At 39.1% G+C, this 24,990-nt stretch overlaps 1 protein-coding gene across 2 annotated transcripts in view; it reads left to right on the plus strand.

Moving 5' to 3' along the window:
• Positions 1-24,990, plus strand: part of ZDHHC17 (zDHHC palmitoyltransferase 17) — a 130,980-nt gene that overhangs the window by 85,110 nt on the left and 20,880 nt on the right. For both annotated transcript variants that reach the window (XM_090042570.1, XM_090042569.1), the window contains 3 exons: positions 8,365-8,490; positions 10,314-10,456; positions 15,813-15,913. In XM_090042570.1, coding sequence (XP_089898696.1) covers positions 8,365-8,490; positions 10,314-10,456; positions 15,813-15,913 — 370 coding nt within the window. The remainder of the gene's footprint in view (positions 1-8,364; positions 8,491-10,313; positions 10,457-15,812; positions 15,914-24,990) is intronic.

Consider the following 24,990-nt stretch of genomic DNA (forward strand, 5'->3'; position numbering starts at 1 on the left):
GGGTGCAAAATTGGAGACCATCACTGGAAATGTCATCTTGTATATAAATTTTTGGTTCGACCTCAGTGTTGGTGTTCCATGTTGTTTGAGAGAAGGACAGATGCTCCAGTATGACTTCACTTACTGGCAGTCAAAATGTTGCATCTCAAAGAATATTGGTAAAAGTAAAATGACGAGTATGTTTCCCGTTGTTAGTTTGCTAGGTGAAGGGTTTTGGATGGGAGTTTCAGGAGTTAAGGTTGAGAACTAGTTCAATAAAGACTTAGTTTAGAGCAGCCAGGGTGCTTCTTGAACCTATGCCTTAAGAGACCTTACAGTAGTGGCGAATTGGCACAGTGGAGCTTTGATCTCATCTAGTTTCCTTCCCTCCAACAAACTTTGTATACCAGACTTGACATACAACTCTGCTATCTATGCCTGCCTCTAAGGAGTTTATCTCCCCAAAAGGAATTGGTAACTGTTTTCAGGCTTAATCCATCTGCTTTACTTTAGAAGCACTTTACCTCTGAGGCACAAAGGAGGTGGGCAGGTAGATGAACCCAGGATAATATTTTCAATTGTATTGTATATGATTTAGGCCAGTTAATCTGGTATTTCAGAATATTTCTGTCCTGTTATTCACACTGGTTCAGGGTTGTCTTTTGTCATCAACCACAGAGGCAATCCATTTATGGACCTTAAGGAATATAAGTGTGTGGGTATTCTTCAATACAAGACACTCATCCATTTTCCAAACTACAGGAATAGCTAATACACAAATACATACACAAGTTTAATGCAAATTTACAATACTAAACATTCCATTTTTGCCAGTCATATGTCTTGATGGTCTTGAATGAGAGCTTATGTAGTCCATGTATGGTGTTCCACCTTGTTTTGAAGCAATGCACCTGTTTCTCACACTTGTTGACATGAATATGCTGTAATGCTCTATGAGCCTGTGCTGTTAACCGTGGAGGTGTTGTATTTTAGTTTCAACTTCTGCAAGCTCATACAAGGCTCTCTTCTGTGGCATCTCTTCAAATTATTAATCGTAAAATGATTGCGTCCTGTGAAATGAATATCTTATAACTTCATTCAAACACATTCCTTATCCTTGTATCTTGAATACTGCCAGAGTTACTTTCTGAGCTTTTGTAATTTTCATTGACCCTTTAATAAATGTTCATACACTTCAGTCACATAAAGGGATATCCTCTTGTCTGGAACTAGGATGTTATGTCATCTTAACTCTTGACAGGCAGCAGCAGTCAGTCAGAAAAGAGGCTTTTGAACCTGCTGGATCATGGTATTTTCGCTCCTAAAATGCTTGTTCTGTAGTCCATGGTTTTCAGAGCCACAGGAACTACAAATTGATAGAGTAAAAAAATAATATAGGAAGTAGAAACGTTACCTAAAATGTGAAAAAGCTTAATACATTACTCTGTAATAAAACAGCTAAATAGATGTTGCTTGTTAGGAAGAGTAAGTTAATTGTGAATCATGCAGAAACCAAATTTGCATGACTTGTTACATTCTTTTTGCTAAATTGAAATGTGCTTATTGTAGACAGACTAGGAAGATTCTTACAACATAACTGTTCTCCAGTTTCTGACCAGAAAGTTCCTACTTTCCATTGTTTAGTGAAATAATTGCGAGAGAGAGAAAATACAGTGGTCAGTTAGAAGTCATCTTCTATATAGGAGAAATCTGTAGCTTTGATTGAGTGATCTTTTAACACAAGACGGACAAGAAACTTTTTGTCTTAAGTAGTGTCTGGTGGAACTAATCGGACATGTTTTTTGGAACCAAGCTCCAAAGTAGTACAACTAGCTATTGTGAAACTTATTTATTCCTAAATGGCTTTTAAATTTCATTGCAGGTATAAAACTTAAATTTGGGACTTGAGTTCCTATAAAACAAGGCAAGGTTATGTTCTGATTTCAGTGAAGAACTGAGGAGAAGCAGAGACAATCCTTTGCAAGTCTTTGTTCATTATGTAAAAGGGATTTTATAAGGAACAGCCACCAGTATATCTCCCTTTAAGACCTAGGAAATCTTAAAATGCTTAAAGTTCTTAAGGTAAGAAAATTAGGACCTTCCAAATTGCCTAATTTATTATAGCACTACTTTTTCTGGGGAAGGTTAAAATTCCAAGGAGGCACAGTAGGTGTCAGGGAAATTAAAATAAAATGTTCTATAAGTAGTTGTGTAGACCGTATTTGCGGCCTAAGGACTCACAGAAGTTCATCTTGAAACCAAATAATACTTGAGCAACTTCTTACCTAGTATCTTCTTGAAAGACAAGTGGAATATGTTTACAAAACAGTACCTACTGTGATGAAACTATTAGCACGTCCCTATCTGACACATCTCTTTTGGATTTAATAGTTGTTAGAGTTGGGGGATTTTATAAGAGCCTAATTTCAGCAGGCAGCTAGACTAACTTGCTCCTTCTGCTATCTTTTCTTCTGCAAGCTTTTTAGCTCTGAAAAAAAACACAGTTTTATACGGTGCTTTGCCAGAGAAGAATTATAGACGGTCTCTGTGGCTTTCTATCATAAATATGCATGTCACATGCCTTTGGCAGTTCTTTATTCATAATAATGTCTCAGGTTTTACTTTTAATTTCTCATTACCTTGTGCATGAAAATTAGGGCTGAGGGTTTATGAAATATTTGATAGTTGGAAAACTGCACCCAACTGTCAGAGGTTAATCTGGGAGATAAGGAGGGGAAGAATCCTCCCTCAAGGTCCAGCCAAGGGTAATACCTAGGTGGATTCCTCATGCTCAGCCCTGGGAAAGGGGTAGGATTTGGGCTGTTTTGAGGAAGGTGAGATGGTCTCTGTGCATTGGGCTCCCTTACCAATAATTTTTTTCTACCCATGTTGTTGCTAATATCTTTCCAAAGCAGTAATCAGTCAACAAGGAAAGCTAAAAATACCTAGTATTCCACCAGGGCCACAGCCACTGTCAGTGTTAAAGCTGAAATTAGACTACGGAGTCTGTTGTTCTAAGTTCTGGGCTTAGGTTTCTACACTGTACTACTCTGTAGCTATTAAACTTTTTTCCCTATGGCCAAATGGCTGCTTTGAAGAGGAGCTGACTTAGCCTAGGCATTTGACTGGAAGGAAAGTTAATGGAATCTCCTATATGTCCCCTTTTTCTTACGATCGTAAAAGTGTTCCATTAATCTCCATGCATTGGGCAGACTGTTTGTCCTCAGGATTTAAACATTGGCTGTCCTGTGATAGATTGATCCCTAACAAGGGTGGACACAGGAAATGTTTCTCCCAAAGGAAGAGCTGCATATGGACAATGCAAATTCAGGCATGCACAGCTCAAGCTAGATCTAATAGAGCAGTCTGTGACAGTCATGTCAGACTCAAAGGTGCTGGTCCCTTGGATGCTTCTTTCAGCCTGTGTCATGACCCAGGATCAAGCACTGGAAAGAGGGCAGTGTATGTGCTGGCAGAGCCAAAGTAGTAATTGCTTTCCACATCAGTGTGAATGCCAAGGCACTGACAGTATTGTCATCACTGATTCTGAAACCTGGACCTAAATGCTTATGGTCTGAATTCAGAACCAGGACATGCCTTGTATAGGAAACCATAATTTATAGTCCAGGCTCAGCAAGATAGGAATAGACTGGGCCCAGTTCCAAACAATATCATCCTCTAGTGGAGCTGTTTGGATCAGGAAATTCAGCTCTCTTTACTATAAATTGTGTATGACATTGAGATGGAATTTGTGGCTCTAGTAGTCTGACACGCTACAAAAGCATTGTGTGTTTATGTATTTCATCCAAAATCTGTTTAATGCAAAGTCTGAATGTATCTGGGAAATCATCTGGACCATTTACAAATGCAGGGAACCTAGCTCCAGAAGATGGAGGTAGGCACACCAGTGTCTTTGAAGCTGGAGTTATCAGGTTAGACTGCATGGTCTTCAAGATTCAGTAGTGCAGATACTGCTGACAGCTCATCTGCAATGCCGTCGGTCAACAAGCAGATAGGCACTTTGGTCTGGAAGCTATCGAGCCGTGGATGTTGCAAACCTGGGGTAATGTCAGTGTCCCTTGACCTCCAGGATGTCTGCGTAATGTGGTGGACTACCTGTTCACAGTCACAACCCTATTTGTAATAGGCTATGGACTTCTTGCCACCAAATTACCAGAATTTCTGTGCCTGAGGAAACATGAGCCCAGGCTTATTGTCAGTTGTCCTCTTTTCTGGAATGGAATCTGCATTTACTTTATGCCTTTCTACAGATTCCTCTGCTTTTCTCAAGCAATTTCAAAATCAAGAAATAGAGCCATGAATGTAAGTATGAAGCAGTGAGAACAGAGGCTCAGTTGCCTGACAGGACTGATGTAGTTGTCCATTCAGTAACTGAGCCATTCCAAAGAGTCCCAAGACCTGATCTCTCAACATTGGGGTCAGAAATTCCATGCTCCAATCTCATTCATGGCCTTGAGGTTAGCCAGTTGAACAGATCAGCCACCTGTCATTTAACTGGAGGAGAGCCTTATACAGAGTAGAAGGGCATCCACCAGAAGGACTTTAGTCAAAATGGAACAGATTCTTTTGGGGAGCTCAACAGGACTGTGACCAAATGCATGCTTCATGTTCTTTGGCTCCCTGCTGCATGCATACAACTCTAGCCTTCTGTTTCTGTTCAGTTGAATTAAGGTTCACCTAAGCAGTTGTCTTGACTGCCTGTACAGTCCTTTTCTTTCTTTCATCCAAGCTTATTGACATTTTCTCAGTGGCCAGTTGCATCATAATTCACAAATTAATTTTTTTTTCCTGCTGTACTAGGACCTCCATATCCTCTAGAAATTCATGGGTTTTCCCTTTAGGTCCCATTTACAATGCTTCTTACTCCAGCTAACTCTGAAGACCATTTTCCCTGTTGAAGACACCACTTTCTGGCCAGAAGTGTGTGAGCAAGATCCAAGCATTTACATTTTGCCACTGCTGTAGCAAGGAAAGCAGCAGGGGAGCAGGTGGTACAGGAATAGAGCAGCCTGATGCCTAAACCCCTACCCCTTCACTTGCCACCATCTGTAGTGGCTCTGGCCTGGAGCACAGAGCACGTGCTGGCTCTGGCCCTTGCCCTTGCCCTTGCCCTTGCCCTTGCCCATCCACACACCAGTGGTTGTAACAGCAGTAGCTCTATTGGGCCGGTGGTGTCCCATGCCCCAGGGACAGGGTCTACACAGGAGTGGAGAGAGTGCAGCAGCTCTGACCCCAACCTTGACCCAGGTCAGAGCTTGAGCCATGACAGCTGTCTCGCCCCTGCTTTGTACTTGCATCCAAAATGAGGGGGTTTCTGTCCTGCACCATGTTGAAGGGCAGGAAAGACAGGGGACCTCATCTTGGATTTGAGTAAATAAGGGATATGGCATCAAGTATTCCTTGATTCCTCTGGATGGAGATATTGGTCCTTTATTCCCAGGTTAGACTGAACTGTTTGCTATGAGATTGTTTCAGATTTTTGTGACGTTCACAATCAACTTGAGGCACTAGGTGCTGGCAAAGTATGTTCTAGCAGCCTCTGAGCTTTGGCTCTGAATCAAGTTAGTTCCCTCACAAATTGTTCAAATAAGGCCCTGGTTTCTTTTTCAACAGAAGGAATATCGTCCTTGATTTCAGCCAACCGTCAAGAGGTAGTTGGTGGTGGTAGTAGTAACAGAAGTAGATGTTTATATTTAGATGGCTGTATACTAAGAAGAACAAATGTCTAGGGTAAACCTGAGAAAATCTATTAATATGAAGGCATATATCTCTTAGGTAGAAGGCACGGTTGATTTGCACCTTTGTAGATTGACTAAATTAGAGATGGATATAGCATAAGCTTTTGTGAGCTAGAGCTCACTTCATCAAATACAGGTATCTTAGGTAGCATCCTAGATTGAAAACCTCACAGGATCAGTTGTAAAGTGCCTGTGGTTCACAAATTAGTTGAGCTATTTCTAAATTATTAAAATGGGTCTGTGGTCACCTGAGTTTTTGCACAGTAAAATCAAGAAGACAAATAATAAGAAATTGTTTTTTCTGGCAGTAAGATCAAATTGATTTCCTTTAAGGACCAGAAAGGAGATAGTTGCTGTGATTGTTGGGAGGAGAAACTAAATCCTGTGCAGTAATTTTGCTACAACTGATACATACTTATCTGATGTGATGACCCGTACCTTTCGGGGCTGTCTCATAGATGAAGAGTTGATGTGGAACTATTTGAGGAGTTACAGTGTATTAGCAGAAATGTTATGGGTACTTTATAACATCTTCCATGCACAAGGGAAGAATGACAGAAATTATACTGTCTAACCCTGAATTTCTAAAATAAGAGTGTTTATCAAAAGAGAAATGAGCTCAGTGCACTAGAGAATCTTTGGAAAGCCTCTTGATGTACTTTCTTAGTTTTGTGATGTCTTCAAGGGCTCAGCCATAAAGAATGTCCCCACTAACATTGTACCCTATAATAACTACACGTCAGATTAATTGTGCTAATCATTTAGCCTCTTGAAAACACATCCTATTAGTTCTTGCTTTCTGGCAAAGATAAATAGTAATAGACCAAGTGTGAGATACCTGATTTGTGGTATAAGTGAAATTTATTTAACAAATCCATAGGAGTTCAGGTAATACACTAAAATGGCCAATTAGTCAAAAACAATTTTTTTTTAAATTCCCTCAATCTTTTTATCTAGGCAGTCCCTAGGTGTCAGATGGCCCTCTAGTGGAAGGGATGCTGATCTGGACCCCAAGACAACAACAAGAATTACTTGGGAGAACAACTCCCAGAGGGAATTGCTTGTGCACAGGTAATCTTTATAGTCTGGATACATACATAAAATGCTATCAAAACCTTAGTATCTAGGGTTCTCCATAGATTAGTGGTAAAAAAATGCCAGTAGATTGGTGACTAAGTAGGACATTTACTGTGGTTTGGCCTCAGACATTTCCGTAGAGGGTTGAGCTAACTTTCTTTCGGTATTTTAGTATTCTGAATAAAAGACTCTAAGGACAGGAATAACTTTTTTTTTTTGTTTAAACGTTCTGATAGATTAGGCTGAGTCAGCTCCTCATGGAAAAGAAGAAGGACACTCCCCTTAGTATCCAGAAGAATCCACCTCTGGGTTTCCATTATGTGCTACTTAATCCGCTATCTGAGATTCAGGACAAGATTTTCAGAGGCAGAAATCAGAGTTGGATGCTTAAATTCTGTTAACTTTCAGTCGGAGATAAGTGGCCAGCTCTTCTTTGTGCCTGTGTAAATCTCACTCTTTAATACTTTTTGCCCTTTCTGGGTGATTTCAGTTTCTGGTACCTGTCTCATTTTTTTTTAGGCGGGGGCCGAACGATGGAGGATTCAGCCATTTTTCAAGCCTCCATGAATGCTTTGTTTAGGAGGGGAATTAACTCCAATAGAAGAGAGGAGGAGTCAAATGCATAACTGGAGCTGGAGGTACCTGCAATTGGTTGTCTCTTGCCTCCTCTGTAATATCAGACCCCAATTACAAATTTTCACTTAGCTTTTTTACTTGGGGTAGAAAAGAACTGTAAGTCTCTGTGGCTTGAAATCTATTAAGTGCCTTCTCTCTGTGTGTCTATGATTCACTTCTGAGAGGTATTAGGGGGAGAAAAAAGGGAAGGGGGTTGGGGAAGGGAAGGAGACTATATGACAATGTTGTTATTGACTTGGGAGCCCTCCAAGAAAAATGAATCACAACCCAGATATACAAAGGTAGGATGACCTGGGTCTGAGCAATCAATAATCCTTTTCAATTTTCCTCCTAGAACTTAAGTGGCTGAGGCAGACTTGGTAACATTAAATTATCTGAGAAGCCTTTCTCATAAAAGTATTTTATAGTGGTTTCTTCTTATGAGGCAGAAAAGTAACTGAGGAACAAGAATATGCAGTGGAATATTTCCATGATCCAGTGGGCCACAAATGCCAATCTTTGTTTGATTTCTGCTGCCTGTCAATAGTTAATGGGGAAACATGGTCCTCCATTTTTAGATTAGTAGAACAAATGTGCAAAACAAACAGATTTTATGTTAGTGAATCCCTAAGGCTGTAGTTGTTGCCATGGTGAGGCATAGGAAAAATTTAAAGATCACTGATGAAGCATTACGTTTCCTACTTACGTGCAGTTAGAAGGGAACTGGAGAAAGAGACCAAAGGAACTAAATGATCTTTTTGTTATGAAAGTAAGCATCAAGATTATTAATAGCCTAATAATAATACCAGATTATTTTATTATTTTTCATTCAAATAATAATTTTAGGTTTGTAATTTTCTATTTTGAAAATAAACTGTTCGCAGTGCATTTTAGTTGTAAATTAGATTTTTCCCATTTTTTATACTCCTGACAGGGAGAATCGCCACTTGATTTGGCAAAGCAGAGAAAAAATGTTTGGATGATCAACCATTTACAGGAGGCAAGACAGGCAAAAGGGTATGATAATCCATCCTTTCTCAGAAAACTAAAGGCTGATAAGGTGAGAAGAAACATTACTTTTTTTTATATGTAAAATCTTTTTTTCCTTCTTGGCAACATTGCATCACTACTCTTATTAAATAGGTATTTCCATACTTAAGTAGCGAGTATGATATTAAAATTACATAAGTAGACACTAACAGGAACTTTCTGTTTTGGTATTTCTTCATCTTCTCTGTAGCTAGCACAGCCATAGCAATCTTTCCTGAAGGCCAGTGGTTTTCAAACTAGGGTACATGTACCCTCAGAAGTGTGCGGGGCCTGGCCAAAGAATACGTGCCTAAATTTTAATAATGGCAATGAAGCTTCTAATTGGTCAGCACAGGTTAAGTAACAGTGTTGCTGTGTGTTGATGTTGGTGTCAACACTCTTCCTAAAGAATGAACATGCAGCAATGTGTTTAAAGGTAGGGGGTATGAGCAGCAATATTTTGCAGGCGCTAGGCAGTATAAACCCATTACAAAGAGAGATGACTCCTTTTGCTGAAGAGTTTGTAATCTAAGTATGAGAATGGACTTCACACGATGAATGTTAGGTTAAGTAGTCTGTACTTTTTGTTGGCTATATAGAATCAGCTGTTCAATTACGCAGTATTGTTGATTTGCTTGGCAGTTTTAATTTAACCTGTGCTCTGAACTAACTTCATATTTACGTTGTAATTGCCTTGTTTAAGTGCCTACCTTCCTTTGCTTATGTACTTACTATATCTTCACCACTTACTATGTAGTTCTTTTGCTGTTGTGTGTTTGGGGGTTTTTTACCCTGGTTTCTCATTTCTTCTCTCCTGTATAGATGTTAAGCTCTGATCCCTTTTGTATTGTGCTCCCAAGGGGTGTCATGCCTAGAGTATGTAATGTGGCTGGCACCTTGTAGAGGATTGAATATGTGACTTTCCTTCATGCTCTTTCTCTGAGATGTTATAAAATTTATTCACTTACCTTTACGCATTTAACAGCATGGAATTTCAGTGCGTTGCAGCCACAAAATCAGGGTGAACTCAGTTTTATATAAAATTGAAGCTACTGGTGCACAGAGAATACAATCTTTTTTTAGATAATGGTGACATCTTCTCAATCCACAGACCTTATTATGTCAGCTCAGCTCACTGACAAAATATATTAATAGTGCAGAGAAAATGCAGTATGAGCTTTAGCATAGCTCGGTAGTAGCTTCATGGGCACAATGGATGACATGCAAGACAGGCAGAGCATAACTTAATTTTTCTATCCCAGAGTGAGTTTACACCTCTGGAAAGTATGAAATAGAACCTTTCACTTCTTAATTCAGCACTTTTAACATAGAAGTCTTTCAGGCTCACAATAAACATGGATCCTTATATTATTTTTGGTAGTTATTACCACATTTTAACACCTTTTACTCTTTCAATTTAATCCTTACGTATGTATCAGTACAGTTTGCAGTCTACCATGTTTAATATAAATTACTTTCTTAATTCTAAAACTTTCCAACCTAATTCCATTATAACCTTTTTTTTTTACATGTTTGTGTGTAAATTAAAGCTGAACAAGTAAACTTTGTAACTTAATCTTATTCATGAATATTATTTGGCTTATTACTCGTACCAGATGAAAAATCAAGGAAACTTAGCAAGGTATCTTAAGTACAGGGAGCAAATGGTTAGACATAATCTGAGAGTATTAACAAGAAAAAAATAGAAGAAAAACAACTTTTTCTCCCATTACCATGGCGTGGTCTTTAAAGACTTGAATGAATTTTTATCATAACTGGGTTATGTGGCAGTTTACTACAAGAACTGTTTTTAAAACATGTAAATTGTTTACTGGAATATTTGTTTCTGTTCAGGAATTTCGTCAGAAGGTGATGCTAGGAACTCCTTTCCTAGTTATTTGGCTTATTGGGTTTATTGCAGACCTAGACATTGATTCTTGGCTCATTAAAGGGCTAATGTATGGCGGCGTATGGGCGGTGGTACAATTCCTTTCAAAGTAAGTGTTTTACCAGAAATTTTTTTCAATTTTACTACGAAAATATTTATGTCCTATTGACTTAAATAACAAGTATTCATTTTCTTTGTCTGGTCTTTATGCACCTTTTAAATATGCAGTATTGTCTGCAGTCATTTGTAGTTTTATCATCATATTTCAGAAAAAGAACTTCTGTAATTTAGTGCTGTCATGTCACATCTTGGAAATTTAGCCTTTGATTTAATTTTAGTGGAAGGGCACTAAGTTAACAGAAGCTAGCAGCAGAGAAGACACATTCAGTCTCTAGAGAATGTCCTGCAGAATCAGTGGCATAACCTCTGAAGAGAGCAGTCAACAATAAGTTGCTAGAGGTAGGAAAAGCAGGGTAGAATTGAAAATACAGTAATTTAAAAAAAAACACTGCCAAGTATATACATAAAAAAACAACTCCCAAAGAGTGTGGCAGGCAGAGTGAAAGCAATACAAAGTGGGAGCTTTGGCTAGATTTCACCTGACACTTTTGCTACTATAAAACAAAATTCTTGTAAATTGTGTGTGTTTGTCATTCAGTCATTAAAAGCCATGCACTATGCTCTTAAGAGTGGTTTAACCCCATATTCTCCATGATTTCCAAGATCCTAAAATGTCTATTGACAGTTTTCCTTGTAAACTTAAGTACTGTATATTTGAGTTCAAATATTTGAGTATTTCTTCAGTTGTGAACTTGGTTCTTCCTGATATTGTTTCTTCTTGGGCCAGTTGTCTTCTGTGGTCTCTCTTCAAGGAAGATTCAGACAATATGCAACTTTCCATTGGTTTCTTTTTAATTTCCAAAGATGCAGCAAGCTCAGATGCTTTCTGTCTTCAAGACGGGATGAGAGCATCTTGAAGCCTGTCTAATTGACCCCTGATTTCTGAATTGCAGAGATACTTCACAAGAAGACCTGGTGAATCCTCTGAAAATCAAGAACTTTTGCCAAAACAAATCTGTTTTAAATATTGTTGTTGATTATACTTTAGAGTGCAAACATTAAATACAATGTCTGAGGTCTACCAGTGTTATAAGCAGGACTTCAATTTCAGTCCCAGTTGCTCAAGACTCTGTTCCCTGCTAACTTTATTACATTATTAATTTTATTATAAGATTAAATATCGGGTGAGTGATGCTCTGTGTTATGCTAAAATGCATAAAGTAATTGCTTTGTATTGATGGCCATACCAAAGAAAATTAGGGGTTTTTTTCTTACCAATATACTTGTTTATGCTGTATGTATGATAGGGTTGATATATTAATTTAGTTGCCTCTGAGGCATCCTCTCCAGTGCTTTTAGGACCAGTGTTTCCCTTTGACTAGGGACAGAAATGACACATTAACTGGAATAAGTAATTGGAAACCAGTTCAGATCTGTAATGCAACAGAAGTTCATTCGACATTAAACCACTTTCAAAATGGCTGGAACCAGTTTAAGATAAACCTGGATGGATGTAGTATCAGACTTAACTGATTTAGGTTAAATTGGTTTATTGAACTTCTGTCCCAGGTCTTTGTGCCGAACTGACCTCTTTGTCATATGAAGACCTCCTTCTTCCTTCCTTATTGCTTAGTTATAGCTCATGAACCTGAAGATGCAAAATAAATAGCTGATGCCCTCTAAAATGTAATTCACATGTAAAATATTTGTATTCCTATGCCCATTTCCAGTTTCAAATCTCATCAGGGTTGTAATATATTTAGACTGATATTCTACCTCTGTTCTTGTGACGACTTGCCAGCTACATGTTTGTTTGTCGTTACTAAAAGGTGTTTGCAAACTAATCCTGAGGCAGTGTTTGCCTTCCAACTGTCTTTTTCCTTGATTAACAAAAATATTTTTCTTTTTTTGAAGCTCTCTGTGCTTCAAGAGAAAAATGGCTTTTCACAGAAATCTGGGAGAGTGAATTTACATTAGTTCTATTTTATTTACGTTCTATCTAGAGCTGATGCTCATTTTGGCAGTTTTGCAATCTTCATTCACATGCCTTACCTGTATAAGAGATCATACTCCATACTAGTATCACAGATGGGGAATATGCAAAGGCCTTTTAAAGGAGAAAGGAAACAATACTTGCGTGCACCTGGTTTTCAAGATGTTGCTTGCCTTATCAACCTTGCCCACTTCTTTGGAGTCTCAGTCCAGGAACTCCAGTTAGAAAAGTATCTGTATGTTCATTGGAGACGATTCCACCTTGGTCCTTTCTCAGTATTTCAGGAGGGAGGGACAGATGGTCCCAACGGACACCATTCTCTAAGAGGTACCGTTTCCACCAATGGGAACTTGCACAGAGGTAACGTTCTCTAAGGACAACACTTACATAGGAGTAATCTGTCACTAATATATATAGTGACAGATTACTCCTATATATATATATATAATTTTACACAGTGACATAACACAAACTGAAAAGAAAAGCTTGATGGTTCATGAATAACAGTTGACTGAAAGAGAAATGCAGCTGTCTCAGAAATGTAGTAATGTTTTTTTCTCTCCTATTTTGAGCAGGTGGATGTGTAATAGAGTTCTCTATTAGGCTTTACTGATGGGCATGAATAGGCTGACAGAAGATTGGGTTTTAAAGCGGTGATAGTAGAACAGATCGTGAGATTACTCTTACCAAAAACAGACAAACGAGTGAGGTTGAGTCTGTGGGATGAGCTGAAGGATATGTGGATCAGTTTGTTAATAATTTATGATTTGAATAGAAGTTCAAGATATAATGCATCAAATTCTTGTTCCTTCTGGTATAATTCTAAACGGTTTTAATAGTAAGAAGAATGTATTTGTTGTGTAATGTAACTCTGATAAGTTGCTTTATAGGCACTTAAAATGATGTTGGTTTGAGGCGAATAATGTAATAGTTATCAAGAGAAATCCTTTATTTGCATTTGGGTTAAATAGAGGCTGATAAACCAGTTTTATCTCAATAGCATTGAATGGTTAACAAATTGCAACAGAAATTTCTCTGTGTAAATTTTAAAACTGGAGTCTTTCATTGATGCTTTGAATAATGATGTAACTTTTTGGTCCAATTAAAATGTTTGTAACTGCATTTTAAAAACAAGCTTTCAGTTTAATTTATAAAAAGCCTTTTAAGGCAGTTTAGAAAATACATAGCTGTTTTGCATTATACCATTTAGATGCTTTGTAGGAGACACAGTGTGTTTAAATGTATTTAGCATCCTTATATTTTTCTGTGAAAAAGTTGTTTTTACTTTTCATAGTTGCATTAAGTCTCTTAATAGGTGCCCTTTTTGGTCATTAAAGGGTTCCTTGGTGAGGTAACAGTCTTTCTGTGCTAGAATTTTGCTAAAGGCACTCAATTTCAAGTTGGAAACATTAAAACAGTTTATAAAATAATTATGAAGCACCTGTGCACTGACTCACTTCGAGCCCTCTGCTAAGGCACCCACTGGGACGTAGTGTGCTTGGAGGTGGGGATGCCTCAGGTGCCATAGCAGAGCCCCTGTGCCAAGGCACATGGAGATAAGGGAGCATTCAGCCCAGGGCTCCTGCTCCCCCGTCTTGAGACACATGATGCCCGAACCAGCTTGGGTCGCAGGGGCTCTGCAGCATGGGGAGATCGGGGAGCAAACAATCTTAGGCAGTAGCAAGAGATATAAGGCTATAGACACATGATACAAATGCACAGACTAAGCAAAATGAGGCTTTCTTATTTAACAGTTTTAATATAGTGTGTTATATGTATTTCTTAAGTACTTCCTGACATTGCAGTGTCTTGTATAGATGTAATTCATAACTCTTGCCCATGCTGCAGTAGGCATTTACTTTAAACTCTGTTGAAATAAGCAGCTGTGTGAATACTGCTGAGTTAGCACTTTAGCAGTGATTTCTAGCTGCTGTCAGAATGTGGTTTTAGACTAAACATTTGTCAAGGCTTCTCCATTTCATTTGCCACTGTGGAATTGTATATTGTAAGTGTCATATGAAATATTATACTGTAATCCAAATATGGAATCACAGAATAAATATTAAGTCACTAATTAAGACAATATGACATTGGGTGAACAACTTCAAAACAAATCAGAGTATTGTTGGTATGTGGAAGATTGTAGGCTATTTACTTTCATATTGAGATTATGACAGCAAAAAGTGAAGGGCCAGATTTACTTTTTTTCAGGGATACTGGTTTTCTCTGTTTAGAAATCACAACTTCGCTGATAATTTCCGCAAATTCTCTGATTTTAAACCCCCCAAATCCGCATTTTTCCATGATTAAAATGAAGCACCACCCTCTGTATGGGTATCAGTTGAACACAATGTTTTATTGGTATATTTACACCTTTAAAGCAATTTGGAAGCCCATCAGTTCCTCAATCACTATAATAAAATAATTTCTAAATACCTATAAATTTTAGCATTTGATTTTCAATTTTTTATCATGGAAAATCAGAGCTCCCCCTGCTTCACTCACCAAGGCGCAGGTCCAGGTGCAGCTATTCCCCCCCACCCCCCACTTAGCGGTGCTGAGCAGCCCTGATACGCCAGTTGCTGCTCACTGCCAACTTGCAGCCTCCCAGCTCTGCTGGTGCCTCTCACTCCACACCCACAGCCACTTGCCCTGCCATGTGTTCCAGCTCTGGGCCCCGAGCCCTATGCACTGCCTGGGCTGGGCAGCACCCCAGCCCTGCCCAACTCCCTCCATGCAGAAGCTGGTCTCCTGGTATACCTGTGCACATGCAGATGGTATCCCCTGCCTGACTGCCCTCTTTCCACTGTCCCCAGCCCCTTCCAGGCTGGAACTCTGCCAGCCTGCAAGGGGAAAGCCACCATTTCCCACGTTTGTCTCCTTTAAAGGAGAAAATCAAGGTTTTTCTCCTCAAAATGAGAACATCTAGTCTTTACTGTGTTTTTCCATTGCGAATGGGGGAAAAACCCAGATTCCTGCTTATTTTATATAATTTGTAAGATTAAGGTGAAAATTTCTATCAATATAGAAAGAAAACAAGTACTAATCTTTTATTAATCAAAGTTGGCCATGCAGGTTTATTTTCAGCCCAGTAATTAATTGATTGCATTGGCCATGGAATACTATCATGTATGTTCACATTTAAATTAAAAAGTCACATCACTCACATTTTCTGTCATAGTTGCCCCTTTTATTCCACTAAGAAGTGGCATTAACTGTGTCATTTATCTGTGTTCTTCAGTATATTTTATTAAATAGGAGTCCTCTCCTATGGGCTCAGGGATCAATGGTTTTATGAAGAATATATGAAGATATAGTCATAATTTGTGTTCTAAGAAAGGTGGCTTATATGAGCACCAGTGCAGATTAACTTTTATATACTACTCTGATCATAATTTCTTTTGTCTTACAGATCGTTCTTTGATCACTCCATGCATAGTGCACTGCCTCTTGGAATATACTTGGCAACCAAATTCTGGATGTATGTGACGTGGTTTCTCTGGTTTTGGAACGATATCCTTTTTTCTTATGTTCAGTAGTACAAATTTATCATTTTAGTGATTGTACTTAACATCACTGCTGAGATATAGTTACAATTTCAAAGTTAAAGGGTGAATCATGCTTTAAAAATGGCCGATATTTTTTTTAAATGTTTAATTGTTAGCATGGAGTTTCTTATAATAGTAATAAGAAATCCTAATATTTCTTTATATAGTGCTTTAAAATATATATTGCTGTTTTGTGCCCACAGCCTTAGAGTTGCCTACCCAAACATTTTTCTGTATTTTCTTTAGGAGAAGAATCTAAATGGCTATTGAGACATACCATGGCCATATGTTCCCAGAAAGATTAGAAAGAGCCTGTACTTCGTAAAATTTAAAGTAGAATTTTACTAGAGTAAATAGGTAACTTCATATCCATTATATAAAATTATATGGAAAAAAGAGTAGATTCTGGTGTCAGATTTAATGAAAGTACAGCTGTGACTAGATATTCCTGAAGAGTTTGCAAATTCTATTTCATGTGAGAAAAAAAAATATAATATGTATATTTGTATGGATATGTTATCTGTAAGGTGCACAATATATGTATTACATTTAGAAAGTAAATACTTTCTGTGTTTAAACTAAATACTATACAAAACCAATTAGAATTGCTGAGATTCAGTATCATCATATCTTTCAGAAGTTTGCCATTGGGCAAAAAAATTATATCTGCCTAAGCATAAACTTAGCATTTCCGCAAAGAAATTGAGGAATGTTTTATAAAGAAAATCAGTGCACCACATTAAATATATGACTAAAGTTTCTAACTACTGCCTTTGTTATCACAAATTTATGAATCTTAACAAAAAACACTTTTTTCAGCAAATCCAGTTACATTTTTATGTAATTCTTCTAGCTATATGGATTTTTATGTGGATTAAGCATTTGCGAGAGAGATCAGGTTGACAGCCGGGGGAACCTGGGACAGCAACAGTAAATCCTTCTCCTAGCAGGACACCTTTGGTGCCTGCCACTTCAAGGTCTGAGGGCAGCCTGCATGTGTGGGCTAGCCGTAATGAGGAAGTCGCATGGTTGTAGGAGACACCTGGGATAGGTGGAGAGGGCTGAGCTGCCTCCATTTTAGATCCATGCTCTCCAGACTGGGGCAGCAGCCTGCTTCTGGCAGCTGAAGGAACAACAAATGACTGAGCTGGTGCTCAGAACATCCTTCGATGTAGGGGCAGGAGCTGTGGGGATGGCAGGAGGCTCCTGGTCCTGGCTATGACAAACTGCACCCTGCTGGGGAAGTCGTGGCAGGCAAGACTGGGCAGACTGCCCTACTTAGACAGGTGGGTGGGCTGATGTGAGACTTGGCCCCAAGTATGCCACCCATCACACCTTCCTTTGTCATCCTGCCTATATGTACCCAATGTATACCTGGTAGCACCTCACCTTTCAGGGTTGAAAATATACTTTGGATTCCATTTCCATTCCGTGTTGGGCTTCTCTGACACTGACATCATTCTAGGCACTGTGATGATGGCCTTTGTAATATGCTGTCACCGAGTCCACTATAGTTAGGGGTGATGTAATCATTTTCAGGTAGGAAATGTTTGGACCACTATCAGTCTACATCTATTTTATTATCTGTAACTATTTAGAAGAGAATAGCACTCATGCATTTTATTACAGTCTCCAGAACTAGCATGTTCTTCTGGACTTCAGGGGAGGTGGCCGTTTTATCTTCAGTGTTTTTCTTTTTTATAATGTAAGTATTAATTCAGCATTAACTCATGGCCCAGAAGCACAGCTACTTCTTAATCAAAAGGATTTTTCAAGCAACGCTTCCTGAATTTGGCGTCCTGTTGTTTGTCAAAGTAGTGAAGTAGCAAGGTAGACCCATTTGAAGATCCAGGAGGGTGAAAAACAGGGTGTTATAGGACTGGAGCTGCTGGCAACATGGGTGGTGTGACCAAACTCCCCTCTGGATCTTCCCCTGGGTGAAATGGTGGGATAAGGTACACAAATCTAGTGTCTGGTCAATAAATCCCGTAAAACACCTTAAAACAGAGGCTTTTCTTTGTTACTTTGGTACAAAGTGAGTTTAGCAAAACATTTGAAAAGCCATATTTCTTAAACATTTACAACAAGCTAAGATATTTCAAATTTATTCCTTTATTCTTTTTATTTTGGATTTTCTTTAGTTGTTCACTTGAAAATCTTGGCTTAGTAACTACTCATAATATTTTTTGGCCAGTAAAACTAGTAAATATAGCAATCAGAACATTAAGATGATCTCAAACTAAGTTTTTAAAAATCAGTGAAATACTGTAATCTTTGACAGTGAAAGGTAAGTGTCTGTAAATTTGCCACGACTCAACAAAGCTTGTGCGTGTATGTATATTTTTTCATTATACTCACATACTTTCACTTTGGCTAGTCTATAAGTCACAAATCTGCCTTCTAAAATGCTTTATGACAAGCTTATTTTAAAAACTTGGTCCTGTAAGCTATCTTGTTGGTAGTTGATCTTATAAAATTGGAAGTCCTTGAAATAAGATTCCAGACTCATTCTGCTTCTAGCACATTGTCCTTTAGTAGGCATGTAACTTCTTTTTTCAATAAAGCTATATTTCTTTAGCTTAAGCCAGAGAATTCTGGTTAGAGTAAGATTTTTTTTTTTTGTATTTTTACAGCTTTACTTAATTACAGTAAGTACAACAGAGTACAACAGAATACTTTCTTATTCTCAGTAGTGCTGGTAAAAGGATATTTCATGAAGTTCTTCCTCCTGTCAGTTTTTAGTAATTCTGGCAATATATTTAGCCCAGAAATTAAAGTATTTCCAAAAGGTCTCCTGTAAAAAGATACATTAAGCATCAAGAGTTGTCTTATTTGAACTTTCAGTCTAATATTGTAAGAAAAAAAATTCTTTCATACCTGTACTACCTAATGACTATTTAAATTTAAAGGGTTATTACTGCAAGTGTAACTTAAATATTAAAGAACCCCAGCACGTCTTATATTGATTGCACCTGTTTTTACAGATAAATATTTAACATGGTCAATTTGATGTCCAGTTAAGGTAATGAAATTTTCTTCTTTGTATAGTAAGGAAAGTCAGAGGATGAACACTGGTCCTCATGAATAAATACATAAAAACTTTCAATGTTTTATTTAGTTGTTTTTGCATTGTAGCACGTTTACATGAAAAGTGGGACAGCTTATAAATCTATAGGGTTTTATAGAGCAGATGTGAAATACTGAGTTTAAAAAATCAGATATTACACAAATTAAACTATAGAAATTCCAAATATTATCATAGGACAGTGATGCTCAGTCTCTGGCTCATGGAGGTTGGATCCTGTGGAGTCTCCATGAGTCAAGAAATTTGGCAGTGCAGGAGGAGTTGTAGTGTTAATTGTTTGCAGAGCTGAGCTGAGCCTCTGTAGTCCTGGAGCAGAGTCTGGTGGGGACGTGAAGCAGTGTGGTGTGCCATAGACCCTGCTTCAGTCTGTACACCTTGCTTCCATCCCGCAGCAGTGGTGCCTGGCTGCCCAGTGCTCCACATCCCCGCCGGACTGCACTCGATTTTTGAGCAATCAGCTGGGACTGGACTACAGAAGCCAGGACTGTTCTGGTTTGCCTGGGATGTATGGTCACCCTATCCCTGTCAATCTGCTGCTCCGTTTTTTCTCCCTGCCCTATCTGTCACTGTGCTGCCTATCACCTCCGGTCTGCCCCATGCCACACACGCAAGCTGCCCATGCCATTTGTGCAGGGTTGCCAACTGTCCATAAATTTAGGGGCAGCCTGTAAAATAGAGGGAAAAAATGACATTCCACTTAATTAAAAAAAGCCATAAACAACCCTGTAGTTGTACATAAACAAACTAAGTAACAGTGAGCTTGATGGACTACAGCAGTACTACAGGGAGTACAGCACCCTGCAGGAAGCTCTTGTCAGCCTTCTGGCTTGGGGGATACTGTGTAGCCCTCTCCTCCCTGTCCAGTCATGTGCAGTTGCCTGTTGCTGTTCCCTGCCTCAAACAGCTGCTTGCCTCAAAAGGACAGAGTGGGGCTAGTGCTACCAGGACAGAGCTGTGGGCCATGGGGGAAAAGAGGCAGTGGGTGAGGGTCCATGCCAGATCAGGAGGAACGGGGCAAGTGGAGGTAAGTTTTGGGGGGTGGAAAGGCAGGGTTGTGAGTGCAGAACTATGCAGGGAACAGTTGGGATTGTCAGTGTGGGGATGAGTATGGGCCCCATGTTGGGGTGGAGGCATCACAGTGATTAAAACCATTGCTGTGGTCAAGCAGGGTTGCCAACCCAAGGTGGGTTGTTTGTTTTTTCCCTACTTACAACCAGACCAGCTTTTACTGACAGCCAAATTTTTTTTACTATTGTTAGTGTTAAATGCATAAATTTGAATCCCACCTGTACTACTGCTATGCGGGGCCTGACATAAAGGTTACATTTACATTATATGAAACAAGTCAGTAAAAACTTCTGTCTGTAAAAAGTTTGCAGATCTTTCTAATATAATAAAGGGCTTAGTCTGTCTGATTGGCCATAACGCTCTTGGAGCACTCTGATTGGTTACTGAAACAAGCAATCAGAGCGCTCCAAGAGTGTTATAGACAGGAGATGGTCCCTGGAGGTGGCAGCGTGCGGTGCTGGGGGATGGAGGAGCAAGATCCCCCCCTCCCCCCCCACTGGTCATTTTTGACAGGCAATTGGCTAGTCAGTAAATAAAAGTTTTCTTGCATTGGCAACCTTGCACGTGTGAGACCTGTGCAGCAGGCTAATTCCCTCTGGCATATAACACTTCATGCTTTCTATCTTCTCTTATTAGAATGCAAGATTAATAATTTCCATGATATTTTGTAATTTGCTTTTGTTCCAAGGTCAAAAAATGTAATTTTTTTCTATTGTTATTGGAGGATAATACCTTTTAATATATTTTTATCTAAGTTAAAATTTCTTTTTAAAATCCATCAGTTTGCAGGTGAAAGAAATAAAATAGCGTGTGTACACAACATACAAAGATAGGGGGGAAAAAGATTGTGTATGTACCACATCTTGATTCAGGAAGGTGGTTTTTTAGAAACTGCTAAATGCAAGATGGTTCATCGTGTTTTTCAAACACAAGTTACAGGGTTGTTCTTGTATACAAAAGATTTATTGTGTTTAAAATTGTACTTCAGTACTGGTTTCTGTATTACGTCTGGAAACAGTACTCATTAGATTGCATAAAGTAACGTTATCCAGCTGAGGTGTTTTTCATTGGCTTTAAGTAGGATTTAATTTATACATGTCTACTTCTAGTTTCACAGTATAGCCATATAATACTGCAGTCAGAAACTCTGTATAGAGTTTTGATGAAACTCAGATTAAACAGATTGAAATTGTTTTTTCCTTTCAGTTGAACAGAAATATGTATTTGGTTCATACAGTTTCTATTGTATGATTGTTCATTGTGGATTTACGGTTCTTAATTTAAATGATCTTGTCCAAAATAAATTCTGATCTTCAAGTTATTACTCATTTTACACTGGACCAGCTGTTTCCAGACTTCTTCTGGTCACAGTTCCACTTCCAAGCCTAAAATCTTGTTCCTTTTATGTTCCTGCAGTTACGAGGAGGTGGGACTTACTGTGAGTTAGCAGCTGTAGGGTAAATGTCACTTTGGCCACAATTACTTCATGGTAGGTGAGAACTGAACCTGGTAAGTCATCCTTGTTTCTCCCAGGGTAAATGCCATTTGACTAACACTTGCTATGAGGCAACAGTGAACACAGGGATAGTTACCAAGGAGTAATTTGAGATATGGTTTAATACCTGTCCTTTTTGAATTCCAGGCTCCCACAGTTCTGAGGCACGAATCCCAATCTATTTTTTATCCCACAGTGAGAGTTAATCCTGGGCAGTTTACCCTGGAGGGAAATGGTGCCTGGTTTAGTTCAATTACCAGATGGTAATTGTGGATACGGAGACAGTTAACATCTGAAGCATAAGAAGCCCTGCATCTTGTTAGTTGCAGCAGCACAGGGTAACTGCAGGTTCAGGGGAATTAAGGCCTATGTGTGGTTTGACATCTTCCTTTTGGAACTGCTGTGCTGAATATTTAACTTTTTACATTTAAAGACTTCCATATACATTAATCTGATTATTCCAGGCAGCGTTTTAAGACTTTAAATAAGGCGGTCCTGTATATTTGTAGCAGTGGAACCCGGCTTTGTGTGCTTACGTTCGTAGAGTTAAGCAAGACCCAAAACAATAATGACGATCTTGCAACACTAGTCTCTAATCTTAATGCAGGCTTTAAAACATTCTAGGAGAAACTGATCATATTAGAGTGAAAAAGCAATAGCAGTTATAGTGTGACTGCAGTCACCAAAATGCCACTTAACTGAAATGTTGGTTTTATGACTTCCTACACTGGACATGTACAAGTCCCTGGGGCCAGACGACATGCACCTGAGGGTCCTGAGGGAGTTGGCTGATGAGATTGCAGAACCACTGGCCATCATCTTTGAGAACTCATGGCAATCAGGAGAGGTCCCAGGTGATTGGAAAAGGGCAAAGATGGTGTCCATATTTAAGAAAGGGAAAAAGGAGAATTCAGGGAACTGCAGGCCAGTCAGTCTCACCTCAGTACCTGGAAAAAATCCCATGCATCAATACAGGCTGGGGACTGACTGGCTGGGCAGCAGTTTTGCAGAAAATGACCTGGGGTTCACAGTGGAATATAAGCTGAATATGAGCCAACAGTTTGCCCTTGTTGCAAAGAAGGCTAACAGCTTACTGAGCTCCACGGGTAGGAGAGTTGCCAGCAGGTCAAGGGAAGTGGTTATTTCCCTCTATTCAGCACTGGTGAGGCCACATCTGGAGTACTGTGTTCAATTTTGGGTCCCCCTGCTGCAGAAAGGATGTGGACAAATTGAGGCGAGTCCAGTGGGGGGCAATAAAAATGATGAGAGGGTTGGGGGACATGACTTCTGAGGAAAGACTGAGGGAATTGGGCTCATTTAGTCTATAGAAGTGGAGACAGAGAGGGGATTTAATAGCAACTACCTGAAGCCGGGTTCAAAAGAGAATGGATTTGGACTGTTCTCAGTGATGACAGAACAAGGAGCAGTGGTCTCAAGTTGCAGTAAGGGAAGTTTAAGTTAGATATTAGAAAGAATTTTCTGACTAGGAAAGTAGTAAAGCACTGGAACAGCTTACCCAGAAAGGTTGTGAAATCTTCATCCTTGGAGGTTTTTAAGACCTGGCTAGACAAAACTTTGGCTGGGATGATGTAGTTGGGGATGGTCCTGCCTTTAGCATGTGGTTGTACTAGATGACTTCCTGAGGTCCCTTCCATGATTTAAGATTGGCACTGTTAGGTGTGCAGATCCACATGATTCACAAAGTAAACATAGGGATTTCAAGTAGAAATCTATAGTTTCAAAAACATTGTGACCTCCTGTGGTCTTTCAGATTTCTTTGCAACAGAAGAATCTGTCATCTGTAGTCAAAAAGCAAGTGAAAAATAGAAGCTGGCACTTTCAGAGGGGTGCCTTGAGTTTAATGAGATTGAGAACCACTAGTTTATGTTGTGTACAATTTGAGGGTGATCAGAAGGTAGGAAGGGATCAGTTTTGGGTCAAGTAAACATTTAATAATTAATGAGTATAGCATCTTTTACTAACCTGTTTTAAATGAGTCAGACGCACAGTACTTTTCTGGAAGTGTGAAAATTAAACTACTCTGGGAGAGGGTTTAGAATGAGTGGAAGCTTTGCATGAACTAAGTGGATTCATCCTGAGCTAGATGAATCAGGAGAAAAAATGGTGGATCTTTATTCAGAAAGTAGAAAGTTTAGAATCAAAAGGGAGATTCAGTAAGACAGGAGACGGTGTAGATTACAGCACCAGATGCGCTCAGCATCTTTGGTCCCAATCCGTAGGTTACATAAATTGACAAAGCTCCATTGACTTGTGTGGAATTGTGGTAACATGCCAGCTGAGGATCATACTCTTGAGGGTGGGGAGGAGGTAGGACTTTTCCATTAGATTTGCTGCTGATAAATGTGTAGTCGTTGAGATTTTTCTTTCACTTGATGTATGCATACTTCTCTTTATAGCCCAGTTTCAAGCCAAGACATGAGCACCATGTTTATCTGTTGCTATCTGAATGGAGATTATGACCAAACATATCCATTGCTCACATCCCTGTTATGTATTTTACCATTTTCCTAAGACAATTTTATTGGCTCAAACTGCATTGTTGGAATAGTTTGAGCCTGCTGTTTTTGCTCTGTTAATTACACTGGAGGTTTTAATTGGGTTTAAAGTAGTAATTAGTTCATGGGTTTTGCTCTCTGTTCCACACAAAGAAAACCTAGGGAGTGTCTAGTTTTAAATTACAGGGTTGTTGGTTGTAGTGATGCTGGTCTAAGGACATAGGCAGGCAAGGTTCTTTGGGTAGGTGTGATATCTTTTATTAGACCAACTAAATAGTTGAAAAAAGTTCTTGGAAGCTTTTGGGCACAAACACTCTTCTTCAGGTAATGGGAGAATGCTGATGTTATGAGCTCTCCAAGGGAGAAAAGAACCCCTCTCTTACCTCTCCCCTCCTATCTACCCATTGGCTTCTAAACTGGCACTTATTTGCCCCTTCACAGACTTCTTGTTTGCCATAGCTTCTTTTCTGCCTGAGAACTCAAAACATCAGCAGTCTCTCATTGCCTGAAGGAGGGTGTTTGTGCCCAAAAACTCGCAAAGAACTTTGTTCCAGCTATTCTGTGTGTGGTATATGGCAGGTTGGGGAGGGAAAAGGGGATCATACTGGCATTCAGGGAGGGTATGTGGCATGCCTGCGAAAATATTGGCTCCCACTGCTCTAACCCTTTAACCAATAGACTTTTGAATTTTCTCTGGCAGTCCCATGTCTTACCTACTCATTCTTTGGATTGTTCCCCTCACTTCCCTGCTCCCTGTTTCATTTTGTAGAACTTAAGTCTTGCTATTGTGCTGACTCTAAATCCTTCCCCTTCTCATGCCTCATGTCATTACCTTAACATCCTACATAACTAATTGTTTCTCTGTTCAGTCTCCCTTT

This window comes from Crocodylus siamensis, chromosome 4, assembly GCF_052110815.1.
Source record: "Crocodylus siamensis isolate JL-2025a chromosome 4, ASM5211081v1, whole genome shotgun sequence".
Lineage (NCBI taxonomy): Eukaryota > Metazoa > Chordata > Crocodylia > Crocodylidae > Crocodylus > Crocodylus siamensis.